This window comes from Aspergillus affinis (genome assembly GCF_023601865.1).
Source record: "Aspergillus affinis strain CMG 70 chromosome Unknown NODE_27_length_306053_cov_87_951578, whole genome shotgun sequence".
Lineage (NCBI taxonomy): Eukaryota > Fungi > Ascomycota > Eurotiomycetes > Eurotiales > Aspergillaceae > Aspergillus > Aspergillus affinis.
Window position 1 is genome coordinate 63,517 of NW_026515808.1, and position 15,838 is coordinate 79,354.

General features: G+C 54.0%; 7 protein-coding genes across 7 annotated transcripts; 3 read left to right on the forward strand and 4 right to left on the reverse strand.

Annotated features, from left to right (window-relative positions):
- Window positions 1-816: 816 nt before the first annotated feature.
- KD926_005492 (Zn(II)2Cys6 transcription factor) lies at window positions 817-4,258 on the forward strand (the record flags this gene model as incomplete). The annotated part of the gene is made up of 4 exons (XM_053098694.1): window positions 817-1,003; window positions 1,066-1,192; window positions 1,381-1,526; window positions 1,587-4,258. The coding sequence occupies 4 exons, from the start codon at window positions 817-819 to the stop codon at window positions 4,256-4,258; spliced, it is 3,132 nt and encodes a 1,043-aa protein (XP_052957395.1).
- A 485-nt stretch (window positions 4,259-4,743) lies between these two features.
- On the reverse strand, window positions 4,744-6,295 carry KD926_005493 (FAD-dependent oxidoreductase; the record flags this gene model as incomplete). The annotated part of the gene is made up of 6 exons (XM_053098695.1): window positions 4,744-4,791; window positions 4,840-5,118; window positions 5,181-5,212; window positions 5,264-5,359; window positions 5,421-5,742; window positions 5,789-6,295. The coding sequence occupies 6 exons, from the start codon at window positions 6,293-6,295 to the stop codon at window positions 4,744-4,746; spliced, it is 1,284 nt and encodes a 427-aa protein (XP_052957396.1).
- Window positions 6,296-6,525: 230 nt separating this feature from the next.
- On the reverse strand, window positions 6,526-7,467 carry KD926_005494 (thioesterase domain-containing protein; the record flags this gene model as incomplete). Its single annotated transcript, XM_053098696.1, has 1 exon — window positions 6,526-7,467. The coding sequence occupies one exon, from the start codon at window positions 7,465-7,467 to the stop codon at window positions 6,526-6,528; it is 942 nt and encodes a 313-aa protein (XP_052957397.1).
- A 341-nt stretch (window positions 7,468-7,808) lies between these two features.
- On the forward strand, window positions 7,809-9,083 carry KD926_005495 (acid protease; the record flags this gene model as incomplete). Its single annotated transcript, XM_053098697.1, has 1 exon — window positions 7,809-9,083. One exon carries the CDS (start codon window positions 7,809-7,811, stop codon window positions 9,081-9,083), a length of 1,275 nt encoding a protein of 424 aa, XP_052957398.1.
- Window positions 9,084-9,474: 391 nt separating this feature from the next.
- KD926_005496 (MCT family MFS transporter) lies at window positions 9,475-10,855 on the reverse strand (the record flags this gene model as incomplete). Its single annotated transcript, XM_053098698.1, has 3 exons — window positions 9,475-9,853; window positions 9,911-10,664; window positions 10,720-10,855. 3 exons carry the CDS (start codon window positions 10,853-10,855, stop codon window positions 9,475-9,477), a joined length of 1,269 nt encoding a protein of 422 aa, XP_052957399.1.
- Window positions 10,856-11,182: 327 nt separating this feature from the next.
- On the forward strand, window positions 11,183-12,779 carry KD926_005497 (cytochrome P450; the record flags this gene model as incomplete). The annotated part of the gene is made up of 3 exons (XM_053098700.1): window positions 11,183-11,479; window positions 11,539-12,153; window positions 12,237-12,779. The coding sequence occupies 3 exons, from the start codon at window positions 11,183-11,185 to the stop codon at window positions 12,777-12,779; spliced, it is 1,455 nt and encodes a 484-aa protein (XP_052957400.1).
- A 531-nt stretch (window positions 12,780-13,310) lies between these two features.
- KD926_005498 (FAD-binding domain-containing protein) lies at window positions 13,311-14,918 on the reverse strand (the record flags this gene model as incomplete). Its single annotated transcript, XM_053098701.1, has 1 exon — window positions 13,311-14,918. The coding sequence occupies one exon, from the start codon at window positions 14,916-14,918 to the stop codon at window positions 13,311-13,313; it is 1,608 nt and encodes a 535-aa protein (XP_052957401.1).
- Between the last annotated feature and the right edge of the window lie 920 nt (window positions 14,919-15,838).

The following is a 15,838-nucleotide window of genomic DNA, read 5'->3' on the forward strand; positions in this document are numbered from 1 at the left end:
CCACGAAAGACGCGCCACCGGCTGAATGGTCACCTGACCACGATTGTGACACGTGATTGGAGCGGAGGGAAGAGGCAGAATCTGCCCCTTGCATCATCTTTGTGTCTTCTCCTTTCTTTTCTTTTTTCTCTCTCTCCTCTCGTCTCGTCCCCTCGTGGCAACTCGGGCCACCTTGCTGTAAGAGTTTTCAGATCGCCAATCCCTCGGGAATGGAACATCCATGGTGTGCAACCGGAGGATATTTGTCTCCGACTTGACCTGATCTCAGTCTCACACGAGAGGCAGCCGGGAGATCGGCCGGACTAAATCGACCGGGCGTCAGACCGTCAGACCAAGTACGATGGACGGACGCCCCGTTGGGAAGGTGCATCGCGCTCCCCATTCTGCAACATCATGAAGGTTGGATTGCTCGATCGCCCGCGGATTGACACCGTTCTCGTCCTTAGCTCGACGGCCCCGACGGATGAATGAATGCCGGGGCCGGCGAGGGATCGTGATCCCTGAGCATCCATGCAGCTGAGGGAACCGACTAGCTAAGAATAGAAGGGACTGAAAACTGAAAGTCTGAATGCTCCCTATGTACAATGTAAGCTAGTTCAACTGATGTTACTCCGTAGAGATCACGTCGCTTAGGGCTACCCGATGCGCAGCCTCAGGCACGTGGGGATCTCCGCCTTAGTGCCTCATGCTGCCTTAGCGCTGCCTTCTGTTGGCCTCGCTTTCTCCTTCTTCCTCCTCTCCTCCTCTCCACTTGCCTGCACGCCATCCCCCCCCGTCTCCCCCATCTGACTGGCCACGAGCCCATCGTTCATCGCCATGAGGCGGCCGGGTTTGGCCTTCCGTGGGCTTTGTTTCGGCGCCGAACCTCGAAAGACTCTCGCGCTAGGCCGTGAGGAATGTTATACCAGCCTAGTCCCTTCGTATCCGGGTCTCGCGCTACTCCTGCAGCAGTTCAGCGCTCTTCGTATTCCCACCGTCGCTTCCATCCACCAGTTTTTATCCGGTTCCTTTCAGCCGAGTGTGTCTAGCCTCTCTCATTGCCGGCGAAATGAGGGTCGGTTTCAGGCCTCTCTGGTCTGACCCGTCGTTCCGGCGTCGAACACGAGTTGGCCAGCGCGATCCCTGCCTGCCGGCAAATAATTGGCGTCTCAACGCCTCGCGAGCGCCAGGCATCATCCCTGCTTGTACCAGGGTAAGATTCTCAACGCGTTGTCGCCATCCACGCCCCCAGAGGCTCGCTTTCCCACTTGGCACTGGGGGCCGGATCCCGTCCACCGCGAACAAATAAAGGCGCCCCGGCCAGAGTGAAGACAATGAGACAAAGGGAAATCGTCGCTGCCAATCTGGACGCAGGAAGCACGAAAATCCCCCGTGATTTAGCCCCAGAAAGCATATTGCCAGTTCGTCCGACCTTCGGTGGCACGGGCACCCGTGGCACTCTGTCCTTGACGATTGTGCTCCAAGAGAGAAACGGAGTTTGACGGCTCGTTTCAAACTCGTCTCCAGCATGGCCACCACGCAGTCGAGTACGTGCCAATTATTTGGGATCCGTGGAAGGATTGTCCCTGCTAACGGTCTCCGCGTAGATCCGGCATCCACCTCGCCCACGACGCCGGTCTCTGCCACTACCGGGCTGCGGCGAAGTTGTATCTTTTGCCGTGCGCGCAAGATCCGTTGCTCCGGCGGCCACATCTGCAGTGCTTGTCGCGAACGCAATATTAACTGTGTCTACGGGCCCGAGGCCCGCAAGGGCCGCCCCCGGCGCAAACCGTCCGGTCTCGATCGTTCGCAACGACTCTCGCCGTCCACCAGCAATCCCGGCGATGCAGAATCGGGGGTGACCACGCCGACCCGGCGGCATCAGAGCCCACTAGATACCGAACGAACGCTAGGTATGGACTTGGAGCAGATGTTCACCGAATACTTCATCGAGCAATCTGGGTCCCGCTCCAATCTGTTCCAGAATTCCATCGCTGCATTCCATCGCCAGATGGGCCACTCGTCCCCTAGCCACCCATCGCCGGAGCCGCGGCCGCGGCTGCATTACGAGGGTCTTCTATCCTTCTTGGCCCATGACATGGTGGAAATGCTACTGGGATTCAGCAGTCTCGGATGCGAACGACCTCCGGCTGCCAACCGAAGCTTTTATATCACGAGCCTGGCCGCCGATACTACCCACGAGATGTTTGACTCGCCTCGCACGATGAAGAATCCCTTACCGGTCCTGGGGAAGTACCGGGTGCTTCAGATGGTAGACCTCTGGTTTTCGATGCATCCCCTCTCCCCGGTGGTTTCCAAGACGCTGCTGATCAGCGAGATCAAGGACGAAACCGTGGACCCGGCCCTGTTGGCAATCATCCTAGCCGACGCCTGCCAGGTGCATCACGGTCCCCAGACGCGGTCGCGGGAACGCGACGGCCCGGGGGCCGACCAGGAAGACCCGGACACGCTGATTCGATTTGCCGCCAGTCACCTCCGACGGCGCGCGGCGTTGTGCAGCGAGTCGGATCCGCTGTCCACGGCGCAGGCCTTGCTACTTTTGGGCTGGCGAGAGCTCTGCCTGGGCAACGCACGTCGGGGCACCTGCTACGTGGGCTACACCTGTCGCATCGTGTCTCGACTGCACAAGATGTGGGGGGACGAGTCCTCGATGGAGGTAGACAGCATCAAGTTAAATGGCATTGACATTGGGTCGGTGAAGCGGGAGATCTTGCAAAACATTTATTGGCTGTGCCTGTCGACCACAACATGGTCCTTTATGCAGATCAATCAACCGTTTTCGCTACTGCTGCCGGAGGAGATCCCCGATTTTCCCAGCATGGACGAGTCACTCTCCCCGAGTCTGCGCCTCGATCGCGCCTCCGACAATATCTCTACGTTGCAGGGACAGACTCGGACGATGCAATGGCTTTGGCCGCTAAGCCACATCACCAGCACGGTGGCCCATATCTATACGCTTTTCCTCAACGTATCTGGGAACGACGAGGCACCGCGTACGGAAATCGCCCCGTGGCAAACCCAGCACATCCACGAGCTGCATCATCTGCCCCAGGCCTGCTTCGATCCCTCCGTTCTGTCCCGCCATATTCGGCGCATTTTGTTGCAGGCCATTCAGGCCGTCGAGCGAGAGGTCACGCACCCTCCCTCGCAGTCCTTCCTGCTGACCGCGTACCATACGATCGTTATCCACATGCTCTTTGCTCGGCATCAGCGATGCCGCGAGTCGCTCCGCGTCAGACCGGTCACCGTGCATGCGTTTCTGCAATCGGCCGCCGCTCTGCTGGCTATCGCACAGCGTTCACCCCACGTCGACTCGAGTCCGGTCGCTTCGCCTCGCATGATGAGCGATCGGGGCGCGGACGTAACGCGAACTCTCGCCCTAGGTCTAGATACATGCAGTCGCACGCTGGCGCACATTCACGGACATTCTCATCAATGGATGGACGGAGGCGACGAGGTGGACGCAGCCGCGATCCTAGCGCAACTAGCGGACTTTGCCCATCAAATGCACCAGATTTGCAAGGGCAACTCCCTTCTCTCTTCCGGGCCTGTGATTCGCCCAGTCAAGAAACGGTTCAAACAGCTGAAACAAGCCTTTTCCACGTCCCCGTCGCCGACCGACGGTAGATCTCTGCCTACGTCCGTCGTCGCCGAGAGCGCCAGTCCTCTATCGGTGTCGATCGCCGACGATGCTCCGCCACTAGTGGCCGGTCGCTCATCCGGGATATCCCTGACACACTCAGCCGCCAGCCCGTCGCCGGCACTGTCGGACTGCCCAGCCGAAGTCATGGATTCTTACTTCTTCCTCGGGGATCCCGACATGGGCTCTCTGCTCGGCCTCACCGGGTTCATCAAGCCCGGCCCGGGCCCTCGTGTGGATCTTTCGCCGTCTCGGTCGAGTCCAACCGCGCACCCAACGCAATCCCATACGTCTACCTTCCCCTCTATGGACTTCCACGGTCGCGATATTCTCCTCTTCAGTAACTCCTCATCTACCAGTGGACAGGTCAGTGCCGGCGTTCAATCCGTTGCAGATCCTTATGGTGTTTCATTCCCTCAGAGAGCCCATCAGACCCCTGTTCAAACCCGTCACATATCCTCGGACTCTTTAGAATCGGCTCCGTCGGAGAGCGACATCGCCTCCCTGTACGCTGCAGAAAAAAACACCGTCCCTCATCCTTGGACGCTACCGTCTTCATGGCTGGAGCCATTTGGTACCGGGCTTCGCAATGAAACGGATGGAATTTTCCGATCGTGACTCCGATTTTAGGGTTTATGTCCTTTGCGATGACAATGATCTTTAGAACACCTGTCTCGCGTCTAGTTGATGGTTATTTTACGTCTTCCATATTTCATAATGATTTCACACTACATAGTGTACGTATTAGAATTCGGTCTGGCGATAGATACACGAAATACACGAGGCCCAAAGCTTTTCATTCCAAATCAACATCCCCAGTCTTCCGCTTATTTGAGAATCGTAATGCAAGCTGCATCGCATGAAGGAGATATTGGGTAAGTTAATGACTTTTTTTTTTTTTTTTTGGCCCAATGCAGCCTCTTGCATTTTTCAAGCTGGAGATCTCTTGTTCATACTACATTGATGGAAGAAATTGTAACTTTGGTCACCAAACCCTGTCTGTGGTATTAGAATTTGAAATCAGGAAAAGGCGACCCTGTGGTCATGTAATTCTTTCTCCTCTTCTCTTCAGTCCATCTAAACTGCTACCAAACCCGCTTATCCTAGTTTTTCTTCTTGTTTCCCCCATCCGACCGTTGGATTTGTCCCAGCTAGATGCACGTCAGTCTGAATTTGCCCACAAGTTCTATTAGACTTACTCTCTTTGACACCGGCTGGTGTCCGTACAGCCATCCTAGGTACCACATCCACGCGCTACTCGGCACCCATTGATAGATCATCGACCGTACCATTTTCCCCATGCCCAGCGGCAGTTTCGCTGTGTGTAATTGGGCATAGCGTGCCGAGAAGGAGGCCACGTCTTGAGCGCGCCGCTCTCGAAGGCGAGAGTACGACGTCAGAGCGGAGGCGTCGCCCCCAAGAAAGTCAGCGATCGAGTCGGCGAGCACGGTTGCATCTTCGATCGCTTGACAGGCTCCCTGGACCCATGAATTGCGTTAGTATGGGATCTCCTGCGATCAAAACGAGGAGGAGGACATACCTGACCAAAGAATGAGGTCATAGAATGCGCCGCTACTCTATGGTTAACCAAGACCAGTACTCCAAATAAGAAAGAAAGCATACCATCTCCCAGCAACGCAATGCGCCCTTTTGCCATGTGTGGGAAGTCAACCTCCTGAAATACATTACTCGCGATCACTCGCTCCGCCTCGTTCACGACTGCGGAAAATGACGGTTAGGAATTGTCAGGCCTGCGTGATACCCAGAGGCGAGGACTTACTGGACTTCACGGTTGAATCACGACCAAATGGGTGGAATCGCTCTCCATACACTGCATTGACGGTCTCGGCTGTCGCTCCTTTCCAGACCGAGCGATCTGGGGTCTCTCCTGGCGTGAGTTCAGCTCGCTTGACCCCGATGAACCACTGTCGATTCTCCTTGCAGGGCCAGGTTGTCAAGATGCTGTCATCATACAACATCCAGTGGCCCATCCCCAGATCGCCGGAGGTCAAATGCTCCAATGGTTGGGTGTATCCAGACATGTGGACTCGTCCTGTGAAGCGAATCGTATTCTCGGCTTTGAAGCTGGAAGAGCTAGCAAGCTGTGTCCGTCAGTAGATGACACACACTGTAGTGTAGGGAGCATACAATACGGCGAGTTGCACTCCGGATCCCATCGGCACCAGCGACCACGTTAGCGTAGATTGTCCGGCCGTCATCGCTCACCACACGCACCGGCGTGTGCGCATTTTCATCGTCTACGATGTCTACCACGTTCCATCCGAATCGCACCGACTCTGCGCCGCCGGCTGCCTCGTACAGATACCGATGGAATTCATGTCGCTCGATGGAATGTACATTGTATCCGAACCAGCGCTTCGCAAGCCCGAAGTTGATGGTGCCCCAGCAGTCCTTTTCGCGGTACACTCGAATGCCGAGAAGCTCCTGTGAATTGGCTTGGATAGCCTGCAGGAGGCCCAGCTGCTCCAGTACGCGCAAACAGTTCGGGGCGAGAGAGATCCCGGCTCCCTGGGGCGTCACGACGGGCGCTCGCTCAAGGATGACAAAGGGGATCTCGAGGCGGCGTAGGATGGCGCCCAGAGTGAGTCCGCCGATGCCTCCGCCGATGATCACCACGGGAACGTGCTCGGTCATGATGATGGATGGATGAAGGGTGAAGCGCTCTATTGAATGAAGACTACGCACTCGCCTCTGGGCAATATTTAACCATGGTCGATGGTCAGCGTTACGCAGACTTGCATGGGCCCGTCCGAGGAAAAGGCCCGTTTGCGCACGGAGGCGGACGGCAGCTTTAGGGCTCCCGGTGTATGCAAGAATGCCGCGATGAACGTAATACGTATTTACTATTCTAAAAATACACTCGATCATTCTATACGACCCAAGACATTCCTGAGGATCAGCGTCAGCTCATCGGCAAACCCCTCGTCAAAACAACCGTCGTGCATCGCGCGAAAGGGCACGGTGGCAAAGCTCTTGAACTGCTGGGCTGACCATCCGTTCGTCGCATTTCCGTTAATTTTCCGGGCGAATTCGCGCCGCTTCTCCCGTAGCAAGGGGGACAGGGTTCCTAGCGTGTCGCATTTGATCAGCGTTGCGCTCGTGTTCGGCAGCAGAGGACGCTGGCTGCCGGGATGTGTGGACCGATACGAGGACAACATCCGGAGGCCGTGATGGATGTGCTGGCGCAATCGACCGTAGAATTTTACCATCGAGTTGTCCCCGTCTTCGTCGTCGTCGCTATCAACTTCCCCGTCTGAGCTTTCTCGGCTCGTATCACTGCTGCTGCTGCCATCCTCGTCGCGCAGCGGTGCACTGGCGGACTCCTCGGGGGCATTCAGGCGGCGGGCGATGGCATTGTAGGTGATAGTGGCCACGACGTGATGCTCGCGCGTGTCTTGAAATGGCGGGTATAGCGAGGGATTCAACGAATCGATCAGCAGAACATGTGGCACCGTCTCGCCTTCTGCGGTCAGAATGGCGGCCATCTCCACGGCAATCATTCCCCCCATGGACCACCCGCCGAGTAGATACGGCCCCTTGGGTTGGATATCGCGACGAAGGATTGATACGTAGAGCGCGGCCACTTCGAATAGGCTGCCGGGCGCGGCAAATGGCGATCCATGCTCGTAGATGGGAGCGGAGATCCCGTATACCGGTCGGCCTTCTTGCGGATTTTGGTCTTCGCCGGGATACGATAGAGGCCCGAGGGCGAAATAGGGTAGCGCAAGGCCGGAGATGGCGTGAACGAGAATCAGCGGCGTCAGCGGCGAGTCGGGACTGCCCTGGATGTGCATGACGGAGTCCATTGCGCGTGGTAGAGTTAATTGCTAGCCGGTGATGGTGGTCCTTCTCCGTCGCGATCTCTGCATTTCTTCCCACGCTCAATCTCAGTCTCTTTTATGGGCCCAGAAACAATATGAATCGGCGCGCCGCTCCGCGCCTCAGCGGCCCATTTTTTAGGGCTGACGATCTAGTCAGCACTACGTTCGAGGCTCCGTTGCGACACGGGGATTAGCAGTTGGCGCCGCATCGACAGGGGCCACTAGGGCTTGCTGATGGTGCATATAACGTGGCAGAAAGTTCATGCGGATGACAGATGTCCGATCACAGTCGCCATATTTGTTCTTCTCTCTAGATCTACACAGCGATGAAATTTCTCGTCACTCTAGGGCTCCTCGGCGGTGCCCTTGCTGCCCCGGCTCCGGAGTCGGGCAAGCATAGAGCGCAGTCATTCGACATGCCTTTGCAATGGACACCGTTCGGCTTCACGACTGATGCCATCACGATCGGCAGTCCGCCTCAGAAGGTGGACTCCTTCGTTGACTGGACCTGGATCGGTCAGTATGTTTTCACACCGCGCTGCCATGGGAGCCTGTCGAGAATGTACGAGTGTCTGCAACCGTCGCAGGCGCTATTCAACCAGACTGAATCCCACACTTTCGTCAATCAGACTCGTCTGTTCCCCAATCGCGTGTGGAACCCGAATCACTTCTTCTTCTACGACGATCTCTCCGTTGGGTTCGGTTCCGACATCCAGCGGGTGGGCCAGCAAAGCGCTCGAACCACCCTGCAGCTGGCCGACATGCACTTCAAGCTCGACTTTGCTTATCCTTTCTCCGGGGTCTACGGTCTCTCGCCTGTCTTCAACAAGGACAATGCTTCGACGCAGTCGCCCTTCTACCAAATGTGGCGGCGCGGCGCCTATCGGTCGCCCATCACTTCATTCCAGTACTGCTACAACAGCACCTTCGGCAATCCAGCACCCGCTCGCGAGCGTTGTGGCGGGCATGACGGTCTTCAGACGCTAGGAGGCCTGTCGCCGGCTCTGGCGAAGCCAGGACGTGATGCTGCATCCTCCATCTTGTGGTACAAGAATATCTTCTTCCCCGTGGTGAACGACATCAATTTCGAGTACGATCCACCGGTGTACAATTACTGGGCTGTACGCTTGACCAAGCACCTCATCGGCGACGAGGAACAAACTCTGAACACCACCTACGGTGGCAACCCTGGGGCCATCTTCGACCACGCCAGCTACGGCCACGGCGTTCCCATGTCCGTGAACAGCTACAACCGGCTGATCCAAATCACCAACGGCCAACCTCTTTCTATAGAGAAGGACCAGCTGCCAAACAACGGAAACCAAACTTTTGTATCGGTGGATTGTGAGAAGGTGTCCTCATTTCCGCCTCTGAAGTATCAGTTTCAGGGTCATGATCGACTGTGGGAGGTGATCCCGGAGAACTACGTGGAGAAACTGTCCCTGCCGAACGCGACGGAGCCCACCTGTGTGTTGAACGTGCGTACCTTGGGCGAGGGAAACTTTGTGATTGGGAATTTTGGCGACACATTTGCGAAAGATAAGATCGTGTTGTTTGATTTCGAGAAGATGAAGGTTGGGCTTGCGGATATGCCGAGTTAAAGGGAAGGACAGTCGTTATTATTCCTCGTCAATTAGATGTTCTTTGTAGCTATGAAGGTGTATATAGGTACATTGGACTTTGGAATGGAAGGACAGAACTATTCACGCTTCTGGATCGTTACTAGACTACACAAGCGCTACGGTGTTTACTGTGTGGATGAAGAGTTCGTTGTTTGAATCCCGAAAACACTCATCAATAGGTCTGTTAAAAAACTCCAAAGAACACTGACAGACAGATAGAAGAGCATTTTCTAACTATGAAAGATTCGAGAAAAGGCTTTTATAGAAAGCGAGGTGCTGCGACTGCTTGGTGGCAGCCCTTGAGCACGTCTGAGATAGAGCGATAACGGTCTCTAATACTAGAAAAAAAGAGGCAAATGATACAAGTTTGTCACACGGCTTGAAAGAAATTGCGACTAATTACCCATCGCGATCCAGCTAACAGAACGGTCCCTGCCAGAAGGATTACGCCAGCAAAATTAATCAGACCGGAATATCCGCCGTTTTCAGTCGAGATGAGGGCGCCGCCGATGGGAGCACCAGTCAGAACGCCCACGGAGCAGACGGCCATCATGACGCCAATTTTGATGCCAATTATCTGCATGTTATCTGTTATCTGGGCCACGCAGGCTGATTGCAGCGAAATCAACCCCCCGGAGAACAGCCCGTACAGAACGGCAAAGGTCACGATGCTGCCTTTGTCACACATGACGTGCAGGCAAAACAAAACGATTCCCGAGAAAAGCGAGCAGATTATGGCCATATTAAATCTAAACCCCATATTAGCGAAGCTCGTTTCGAATATCTGGATATGATGCGTGACATACCTTCCCATCTTGTCCGCCAGCCCCCCAGATACAACGCGACCGACGAGCGAGCCGGCATTCAGAATAGCAACGAGGTCGTTGGCGAAAACAGCGTCCACTCCCTGATGTATGGCGTACAGGGGAAGGTAGTAGAATGGAACGAACATTCCCCACATGACGAACAGCATGCCCGCGACGAGCAGTAAAAATCGCGCGTCTTTGAAAATGGCCATCACCTCGGCTTTGGGCACGTCGCTCGCCTTGGTGGGTGGCAAACGAGGCACGACCATCAGACATGCCGGCGCAAGTAGGCTTAGTGACATGAACCCAATAATGCGGAGCGTCCAAGCAAAACCAACGGCGCTAAACAACCGGTCTAAAATCAGCGGCCAGGCGATCCCTCCGAGAGACGAACCGGCCACGACAATACCCAAGGCCAGACCCCGTCGACGGTGAAACCAATGCGGAATGGCGGAAATTGTGGGATAGAATAACATAGCATCACCAATTCCGAAGAGAAGGCTCTGTGCCAGAATGAACTGGTAGTAGTTATGGCACAGACTGATGAACATCAAGGACAGGGCGAAGAATATCGTGCCGGGCACAAACAGGACCTTGGCGCCTTTCGTGTCGAAGACAGGGCCAAAGAACACGCCTCCTATAAACAACAGAAAGATTTGAATGGAGCCAATCCAGGAGATTGTGCTCTCGCTGTGACTGGCGAGGATGTGCTCCCCGTAGTAGGCCTGGAAGGTGCCAAAGGAATTAAGAAGGCCTACAGCGCCGTCAGTAGGGTTGCTTTCACTCGATCTATCTCGAGGCATAGTCACCAAATGTCACAAAGTACGTCAAGAATCCTCCGACCACGACCATCCAGGCACGCAATCCGCCATCAGGAGGGCCCGAATCCGCGTCTGGAGCAACCAGCGTTTCCGCCGAGGTGTGTTCTTTCTCCGACATCGACATTTTCTCAAGTATTGAAGGATACCAGGGCTGGAATGTAATAGAACAAATCTGCGGCTACTAAAATATGCAGGGAGGATTCACCTCTTCAATCAGGCCATTTTTAGGTCGACGGCGACGCGGACGTTTAATGGGCGGCGTTAGGGCTAAAAGTCTCCGCCGTCCGTCGGAGAGAAACACCGCCGTCGATCTGAGTCAGACGCGGCCTGGAGAAGAATCCGATGTCATGGAGAAAGTGCAATATATATCAAGCTGGTTTCTTCGATGTATAGTGATGTAGATTGGGAACCATCCGCCCACTCAACTGTGTTGTATGATCGATCAGTCACCATGTACACCTCGGACCTGGAATCCGTCCGCCTCAGCCCGAGTGTCGTTCCCCTTGGAGCGATGACACTCGCAATCCTGCTTCTTTTGAGGTATCTGCTTTCCTCAAGCAAGCTGCCCTCGGTCTCGGTGGGCCTTCCCATCTGGGGCAATCTGGTTCACTATAGCAAAGACCCGGTGTCGTTTATTGCTACGGCCACCAAACACTATGGGCAGTGCTTCACCGTGCCCATGCTACTGGGACGCACCGTCTGGTTGCGCAGTGGTCAGTTGAACAAGGAGTACTTGGAGACCCGCGAGGTACGATATTCCCTATCACATCAGTGTCGGTTATGATTTCTGACTTATAGAAACCATAGGACGTTTGGTCCTTTGGGGACGGGATGGGCTTCTTCCTCAACAAGATCGTCATCCCCGGATATTTTAGCCATCTTCGCACATTCGTTGGCTCACTAAGTAAAGGAATCTCGAGGCAGGTGACACTGGATCACTACGGTCAGGTTGCGCAGCAGGAGACCGTTAAGTCCATGGTCAACTGGTCCGAAATTGCTGAACGGGGACAGTCCATGGAGCTGTTCGAGGAGGTCTCGTTCCTCGTCCACAAGATCATTGTTCGCTGTCTGATGGGCTCGGACTTCTACGATCATCATGTCATCGAACTGTTTGATCTGCTTCATTCGATGGAGGAGAATGTGGGCAGCATACTGCACACCATTCTACCGGCCTGGATTCCTCATACTCCGGCACGGCGACTATGGGCTGCGCGCGATCGCATCCGCCAGATTTTTGAGCTGCGGCTACAAGAGCGAGATAAGCATCCGGAAGAATGGCGTGACTCTCTGGATTATATCTCCTATACGCTCCAGGACCCGTCGACGGCCCATCTGAGCGGTTTCTACGGGGCTCATCATACCCTGTTGATGTTTGCTGCCCATACGAGTACGGTGGCCAGCATCTCGTGGACCATTCTAGAGGTATGATTGAACCACATCCGTATTTGATACACTTTCTTAGCGTGGCGTGCGTATCATGTTGACGAGTAACTTTGCTTCAATAGCTTCTCAAATCCCCTCAGCGCTTGCAGACCCTGCGTGAGGAGCTGGCATGCAATCCGAATGTTGAACAATGTGCTTTTCTGGATGCTCTCGTCAAAGAGACTGGTCGTCACTACTCGGGAAACGCCGATGTTCGCTGGACACGACAGGCGAAAACTCTTCGCAATGTTCCCGAAGAGATTACTATCCCAGCAGGCACGGTCGTCTCCATCTCGCCCTATCTCACGCATCATGATCCGGAGGTATGGTCCAATCCGAGCATCTACTACCCCGAGAGGTGGGTTGAGCAGCCAGACCTGGTCAAGAAATTGAATGACGGTACGCAACTGCGATACATCCCATTCGGCGGAGGCAGTCATCGATGCCCCGGAGAGAAGATGGCCACCATGATCTCTAAGTTGGTCGTCTCGACCGTCGTTCAACACTGTGAGCTGGACTGGGGATGTGGTGGGAAGTCTCAGGATACGACGACACTGGATTTCTCCAAAGTGGGCAGTCCGTGGTTGAAAGGGGATGTTCACGTCCGCATTCAGAAGACGCCCTAGGCATTCTCGTTGATGACAATGAGGATAACACACAAAATTAACTATTATTATCTTTTTCATCGTCTTTTTTTTTTCCTTTGCAAAAGGAAAAGCTAGAGTTCAATGCTCAGCTGCCCGCGTAAACCAGAAACATTTTATACATATGAGGGGGCTACTTCTGCATGGGTTTTTTAGTCATATCGGTACTGGCAGGCACCCTCAAGTGTTAAGGGCTCTAAACTCGGATCATAATGTTCATCCTCTTCCCAAATCAGAAGTCTCGACAGTAGTAGGTTGGGCTTGAAACGTGGGCAATGATATCTTCAGTTGAGACTAGGATGGCGGGAAATTCCCTGGGTAGCAGTATTCCATAATACTTTATTGTTCGCAACATATGTCCTCCCGAGTTACATGGATTACATGAAAGTAGATCGGTAATCATTGTAAATTGCATTATTTACTAAGGCGAATGTAGAAGAGTGATAGACTGGATTCTCGACTATATACAATGGTCGTCCTTATGGACAGGCCACATGCCTGGCAGCCCAATCTCTAGCACTGGATTCCTCTTGGCACCGATGCAGGAATGGAAAATGGATTGGTAAAAAATTCCTCTGGGTCATAGTTCTTCTTGATCGAGATCAGACGGCAAACATTGTCTCCGTAATAGGAGACAAGAGGGTTGGTCGAGATGTCTGCATCCATGTAGCCCGAATAGCTCGCCGGGCCAACCGCAGGGCGTAGGAAGGATTCCAACTCTCCGAACCAATTCTCGTAGGTGTGTTGCTGGGTTTGGTTCTCCGATCCGTGGATTTGGAATTCCAGGTGAGCGTAGGCCTCTTCTCTCCATGGGAAAGCATTCTTGCTGCCGAGGGTCTTGCGCGGAATATTCCACGAGTGCCACTCTCCCCAGATCTGACTGTCTTCATCCAGCTGGCCGATACGGCCCACGACACCTCGAAGTACTTCATCACTGAGCGGACGGCTCTTCTGTACAAAGAAAGACTTACTCAGTCGATAGAAGCGCTCCCAGGGTGCTGCCGGGCCTATAGTGTTGGACTTGCGTTCCTCATTGTATTGGAACTGAGGATGATTGCCCACTTGAGTGAATGGATCGGGAACCACGTTGAGAATTGATGCGTCCACCTGGTCGTCGGGTAAGCAGTCCATGGTTGTATATCCAAAAGTCCGAGCGTTGTCAACATTACAACCGCCGGCAATGACCACCTCGGGATGGTCAATATCCAATAAGCCAGACGCATTAACGAGACCACGTAGGTCCTGCGCCGACCGGCCGTAATGCATGGCTATCACCTGCACCGTGTCGTGATAAACGTTGATTTGTGACATGAACGCCGGTTCCTGCTTCGGAGCCCAGTCCAGAAATCGGCGGGCAACAGGGAAGCGAGCCTCGGTGTTGTTCCAGCTCAGAAGCAGCATGGCGGATCGAGGCACTTTGGTCAGAGACAGCGTAAACTCCACCACGATGCCGTATGTGCCACCGCCGCCCCCACGAATGGCCCAGAACAGGTCAGGATGCGACTTTGGGGAAGCAACGATAGTCCTTCCATCTGCAGTGACAACCTTGGCCGCGAGAACGTGGTCGACTCCTAGACCTTGGGTTCGCTGTTGCATGTTGAATCCCCCGGATCCGATGAAGCCTGCCAGTCCGACCGTGGGACAAATTCCCCCTATAAAGGACGTGTCATATTCGTTCAAGGCGGTATAGAGAGCGCCCAGGCGGATTCCCGCGCCTACAGTGGCCGAGCGACGATCCCGGGAAACCTTGACTTCGTTGATATGGGCGATATCAATCACAAGAGTGTCGTTTAGAGAAGAGAACGCCGTGAAACTGTGGCCACCAGAGCGAGGAACAGCCTTCACGCCAGCCTTCCTGGCACATTCCACCAGCTTGCCGACCTCTTCTGCTCTTTCTGCGTAGGCGATCAACAGCGGAAACTCGGTAAACTGGATTTTCTCGCCCAGGCGTGCGTCCAGATAGGTGTCGTCCGCGGGGCGAACGATGCGCTGAGACGCCGTTGTGGAGAAGATCTTAGAAACACAGCTGTAGAGATCTTGGGCTTGTCTGGATCGAGAAGAGGTCTCCTGGCCAAGACAGGTGGTGGCGGCTAAAGCCAACATGGCAAGAGAAATCCGCATGGTTGCGAACAATGGCAATGGAAACAGAAGACAGATGACGATGGGATTGATACTATCTGGAAGATACTAACCCGGCCAGCTTTCTCAACAAAGGCTTTATATGTCAGAGTAGCGGAAGAAGAGCCCCCATTCTCGTATTAATTAGTTCCGCGGAAGAGAAGGTTCGTATGCGCCCATTCTAGGCTCTAGTTATATTATGTGTCTGTAGCATGGAAAAGATTAGTGTGTTCGGCTGGACTGTCAAGCGTTGCCTGCTTATACTGGTCCATAAGGTGATGCGATTCAAAATGGTTTATCAACGAGTATCCAGTCAATAGAATACAAGAGAACCACTTCATTCATTTTTACTTTTTATGATGGGCCACGAGGGGCTTCCTGCAGATAGGACATTATGAGATCCTCAAGGCTGAGCCTAAAGCCCTGCAAGAGGCAAATTACGACGCATGATCCTAAACGGCCTTGAGTTACCTACAATTTCTTGAGTACGAATGTCTCGTAGCACCCTCAGACATTGAAAAAGCGGCTGCAGCAATGGACGGCTGACGGGGGCCTAACCATGTGGCCCCGGGATGATCTTCATCTCGGTGGCAACTAGTAACGTAGTATTATGAGCATGCAGATAAATATAGAGTGATCATCGATTTAGGCCTCCGTTTCCGAACGGAAGTCATCACGGAGCATCCTGTCCGGCCACATGGGTGCTGATATGCATCGTTAGCGCCTCGTATTCCTTCCGATATGCTTGCTTACTTCCTTGTATCCGAACCGAAAAAACCACCTTTATGTTTGAAATAAGAATGTGCAGCACTCAAAATTCTCCGTGGGTACAGATCGGTAGATCGTCATATCGCTGGATCCGTTGAATTGCGGCGATTTTGCTGATCCGAGCTGGATCATTGAGAAAGTAACGGAGGTTGTAG